Here is a 4807-nt window from a genome sequence, read left to right as displayed (position 1 = left end):
CGGCAGACGAAACTTTTTTTTTTTGTATAAGCATTTTTCTAAATTTGAACTAGCACCTCATGACTACACCACGCTATGTATGAGAGGCTGCAAAAGACCCAGGCACAAGTGGAATGTACAAAACATGGTGACATTAGCCTAATTTTTAAGTAAATATAATGGGCGATATATTGCGTCACCAAAAATGATTGAGGTCATGTACATATATTGCGCGATAAGTCTATATATTGATTATTGCGACAGGCCTATTCACAAGGCCATATTGAGGGTTTGTTATGTGTGTCAGGACGCCTAAGAGACTCAACACTGACTGGTGGAACTAAAAATAAATTTGCTGCCAGCTGACCGTCATCCTTAGCCTTCTGACCTGTCTGAGTAACAGGTCTTAGGAGCCACATGGACGCTAGGGAATCTGTCTTTTGCAGTGCAAAACACTGACTGATTTATAGAGCTTTAAAACATGAACCTCTCATTCAAAAGCTTTTTTTGAGTTCATAAAGGGAAACGCTTAAGTGGGATGCAAAGTGACAGGGCGGTTGAGAACTTAATCGTTCAGCCTTGGGGAATTTCATTCTTAAAAGCATGTCTGCTCTTTTTTTTTTTTTTAAGGAAAAAAGTTTTTTTCATGCACTTTACTAAAAAGCCAAAGGATTATTACCTCTACAATAGGGGTAACTATGGAAGCCCATTTCCAACACATAAGAAAAAAAATCATGCTTTGATAATCAATCATAATATAATATAATATAGTATAATATAATATAATATATGTAATTATAAAAAAAAAAGTTTTTAAAAAGTAATAATTTTGACAAGCCCATTTGGAAGCCCATTTCCACCACATAGGAAAAGGAATCGTGTTTTTTTTTGTTTTTTTTTTAAAGTAATTATTATTTCAAAAGTTAAAAAATGTCAGTTGTCAAATTTTAACTTTATATCTTATAATTATGATGATTTACCAAAGCATGATTTTCTTTTCTTTATGTGGTGGAAATGGGCTTCTGTCTGTAAATTATAGCCTAATAATAGAAATCATATTAGTTTAGACATTAATTGATTAAATGTTTTAGTCTACAGGGTCTCCAGACTAAACAAAAAGGAATAGGAAGAAATTATTGGCTCCTAAACAGCAGCATTTATAACCAATATATATTGTTATTTCATTATATTAGAATACAATACAATAATTCCAAAACGCTGTTGAGATTATGTAACTACTAAAATGAATGATGTTAATCTCAGGAACCTAAGGTACACATCACAGTAACAGTTCCTGGTTTATAAATCGGGTATAATTGAAAAATGACTCGCGGTTCATGAGTCATTTTTATACTTTGTAACGAATCAGCCCGCTAAACCGGTTATGACTGACTCATTAAAAAGAACCGATACATACAAGTCATTGGTTAACGAATCGAGCATCACGACTGGTGTGCAAGAAATGCTGCTGCGCACTCGCAGGAAAACAAAGTTTTTCGAAATGTCGCCAGCTATATATTTAATCACTGTCGCCAATTTTGGGTCACAACTGGTAACATTTTACTCGCAGTCTGGAGCCCTGGACTATATTTGTAGCCTACATTTCTCTTGAACATTGTAATCACACAAGGGATCTTGTTAAACCATACGGACAGCCTATTAGAGCTTCCCGAGGTGTTTGTTTCTCAGCTCTAACCTGATGTACTCCTGCTTGTACATGTCAATGATGTTTTCCACCAGAAGGTTTCTCTGCAGACCGTAGACCCCATGGCGGTCCAGCACAACTTCATGCCTGCAGGATGGACACCTGAAACGACCACCTGACGCCGCTGTGCCTCCTCTGGTGGGAAGGTATGGATTTGAGGACTGGACAGGAAGTGTGGGACAGCAAATGAACAAAACACCTGATTTTTTAGAGATTATTGAATGTTTATTTACAAATATTCATATATTTTAGCTTTCTGAGTATAGGTAGAACCCAAATAGCCTGTGTAAATAAAAAAGGCGATTGAGGTGAAGCAACACTATAGTAGACTAAATATTAGGCTATAACTACAGTAAAATAAAGCAGACAATTAATGTAACTGAAAAAATGTCTAGAAACCTCCACACAGTAGGCTATAAAATTATTTATTTATTTTCTAAAAGAGGGTAGCTATATCAATATTTTTTGTGATAAATGTTGTTGATAAACAAAAAATACTGAAACTGTACCTGGAAAATGTCATTAGCACATTTCCGGCAAAGATTGTGTTGACAAGGAAGAATCACAACCGGTTTCGTGAACGTTTCCAGACAAATGGGACAAATAAGCTGCTTCTCCAAGCTGTCCATCTTGATTTGACGAGCAACGGCTTCACTGAAGTTGAGAATGAGACCGTTTGGGATTGAGAAAATTAAATTGTCCCAGTTCTTGTGCACGGGGTGAAATCATGCCCTCTCCATTGCCCAACCGCCTGTCTGTAGCCTCTATAATGAGGCTTGGCATTCCCGCACGCCAAGGCCCACTATCAGTGAGAGCTGTTTTTAGAAAGCAGCACGTCAGAGGTTGCCATATTTACTTGCCCATATATGAAAATGATACTGTTGACTCAACGTGCATCTCTTAAACACAATAAACACAGAAAAGTATTTATTAATTAAATACATGACAATAAACACATTATTACAACTTCTACATAAAAATACGATTTAAATATAATTTAAATTTTAGTATTTTTGCTGTTAGGAAAAGACAGACGCGGACTCATCATGCACTAGACTACTAAAGCGGCAATTAAAGAATAATTGTCGAACAACAATATTTAATTGCGAGGGAACTATTAATTGGTTATTCTACAAATAATTGTACTACAAATTCTACTCAGTGGAATTGAAATCTTGCTTCTCTAATCTTTTTGCATTCTATCTATTTGTTTTCTTTTTATTTATTATACAATTATAATTCTGACTTTCTGACTTCTGATTAACAAAAGCAAAAAAGGCCTCTAACACTAGCTTGCTCTATTCTTTTTCTATTCTATCGATTTTCTTTTTATTTATTATATGATTTAAAAAAAAAAACCTTGCTGTGTGTAGCTTCTGCATTAAGCTGAGACTTGTTATAGCAGTTGCTTATCATTGCTCTTTTATTGATTTTGATTGCTTCCATTGTCCTCATTTGTAAGTCGCTTTGGATAAAAGCGTCTGCTAAATGTAAATGTAAGTATACTTCGTTACAGTGCTTAAGTATTTTTTGGGAGTAGCCTATCTGTACTTTACTTGAGTTTTTATATTTCTGTCAACTTTCAATTTACTCCACTACATTTCCTAATTAAAATGTATACTTTTACTCCGATACATTTCCTCGAAACATATTCGTTACTTAATACAAAATTAAAGTCCTTTCAATTTCCTAAAGTCCTAAAGGCTACTCTACCAGGATCAGGAAACAGTCCTCCATAAAATGCGCTGCACACATCTGAATTATTTAGGTTGAACTGTTCTGGGACAGTGTTGTAAATACAACTTAACCACTGATTTCTAGTCGTGTCCTCTTTTGGAAGGCCAAACAACGTAGTTTCGCTTTCACAACGAAACACACAGCGTCTTCACAACATTGTGGCGGCGGCAACAGCAACAATAAAGTTACACCTTCTTTCTTTGCGTGAACATTTGGGCGGTGTTATGCAAATCTTCCCACATCATGATGTAGACATGTGGGGGCGTGTTTAAACGAGGCGTTTTAGGAGGGCGTGGACCAGTCTTAACTTTTATAAAGAATATCTCTTTGGGTTTGAGATTTAGTCTTTGCAACTTTAGGGATCTTATCTATTCACAAACAGCTTGTAACACTCCAAAGAGAAAGGAAAACTTGAAATCGCATCATATGACCCCTTTAAGCAGGTTTGACGAATCAGTGGTCTGGTGATTGCAAGTTAGACTACTATTGCAAACAAGTGCTCGCACAACCGCGGCCGATTTCATTTTCCACTCAAGTCGTGGCTGGTGTGTGCGATATACAGTATATCATCTGCTATAATATGGTAAGTGTTGTTGTAATGATGTGCCATCTGACATTATCACACACAGAGAGTGCACGCACGTGATTTGTTCTATTAAAACTCAAAATGCAAGGCATTCTAAATTCTAGATGGCAAAAATGCCTCGATCTGTATGTTTTTTATATTTATATAATTTAATATAGTTAATCTATATCACACAAAGTGTGCAATTTTGTCTCCAGACATTAGCATGATAACAAATGTAATAATCATTTTATACAAGTTTAATAAAGTTAGCATTAAGTGACTTACATTTTAGACACAATATTGTCTGTTTTTGCTCAATTTTGCCAACGAAAATACCTCCAAACAAAGATCACAGCATCGTTTTGCATCTCTGAGCAATGTATGGTGTTCACTGCTTTTTGAACGAATCAGTTGAATGAATGATTCGAATCACTGATCAGTGACTCACTCATTGACAAATGCTTAGTCAAATGCTTTATTCCTGAATGAATCAGCTGTTTCAATAAATCGGTTGAATCTCAATGACTCTCTCATTAACAGTCACTTGCTGCCACCTACTGGCAGTTTTAATTTCATATTTCGACAATTTTTTCAACTACAGGTGGGTCTCAATAAATTAGAATGTCGTGGAAAAGTTCATTTATTTCAGTAATTCAACTCAAATTGTGAAACTTGTGTATTAAATAAATGAAATGCACACAGACTGAAGTAGTTTAAGTCTTTGGTTCTTTTAATTGTGATGATTTTGGCTCACATTTAACAAAAACCCACCAATTCACTATCTCAACAAATTAGAATACTTCATAAGACCAATAAAA

The 4807-nt window shown here is 35.3% G+C and overlaps 1 protein-coding gene across 2 annotated transcripts in view; it reads right to left on the bottom strand.

Moving 5' to 3' along the window:
• LOC107656154 (tripartite motif-containing protein 55-like) overlaps positions 1-2500 on the bottom strand; it is a 9532-nt gene extending 7032 nt beyond the window's left edge. For both annotated transcript variants that reach the window (XM_016443878.1, XM_016443877.1), the window contains exons 1-2: positions 2194-2500; positions 1676-1845 (exon numbers count right to left, since the gene is read on the bottom strand). In XM_016443878.1, coding sequence (XP_016299364.1) covers positions 1676-1845; positions 2194-2313 — 290 coding nt within the window. In that variant the 5' untranslated portion in view covers positions 2314-2500. The remainder of the gene's footprint in view (positions 1-1675; positions 1846-2193) is intronic.
• Positions 2501-4807: the final 2307 nt, after the last annotated feature.

Source organism: Sinocyclocheilus anshuiensis, unplaced genomic scaffold, assembly GCF_001515605.1.
Source record: "Sinocyclocheilus anshuiensis isolate Anshui unplaced genomic scaffold, SAMN03320099.WGS_v1.1 scaffold1851, whole genome shotgun sequence".
Classification (NCBI taxonomy): Eukaryota; Metazoa; Chordata; class Actinopteri; order Cypriniformes; family Cyprinidae; genus Sinocyclocheilus; species Sinocyclocheilus anshuiensis.
The sequence above is the reverse complement of the archived record's forward strand: the minus strand, read 5'-3'. Positions and strand labels throughout refer to the sequence as shown.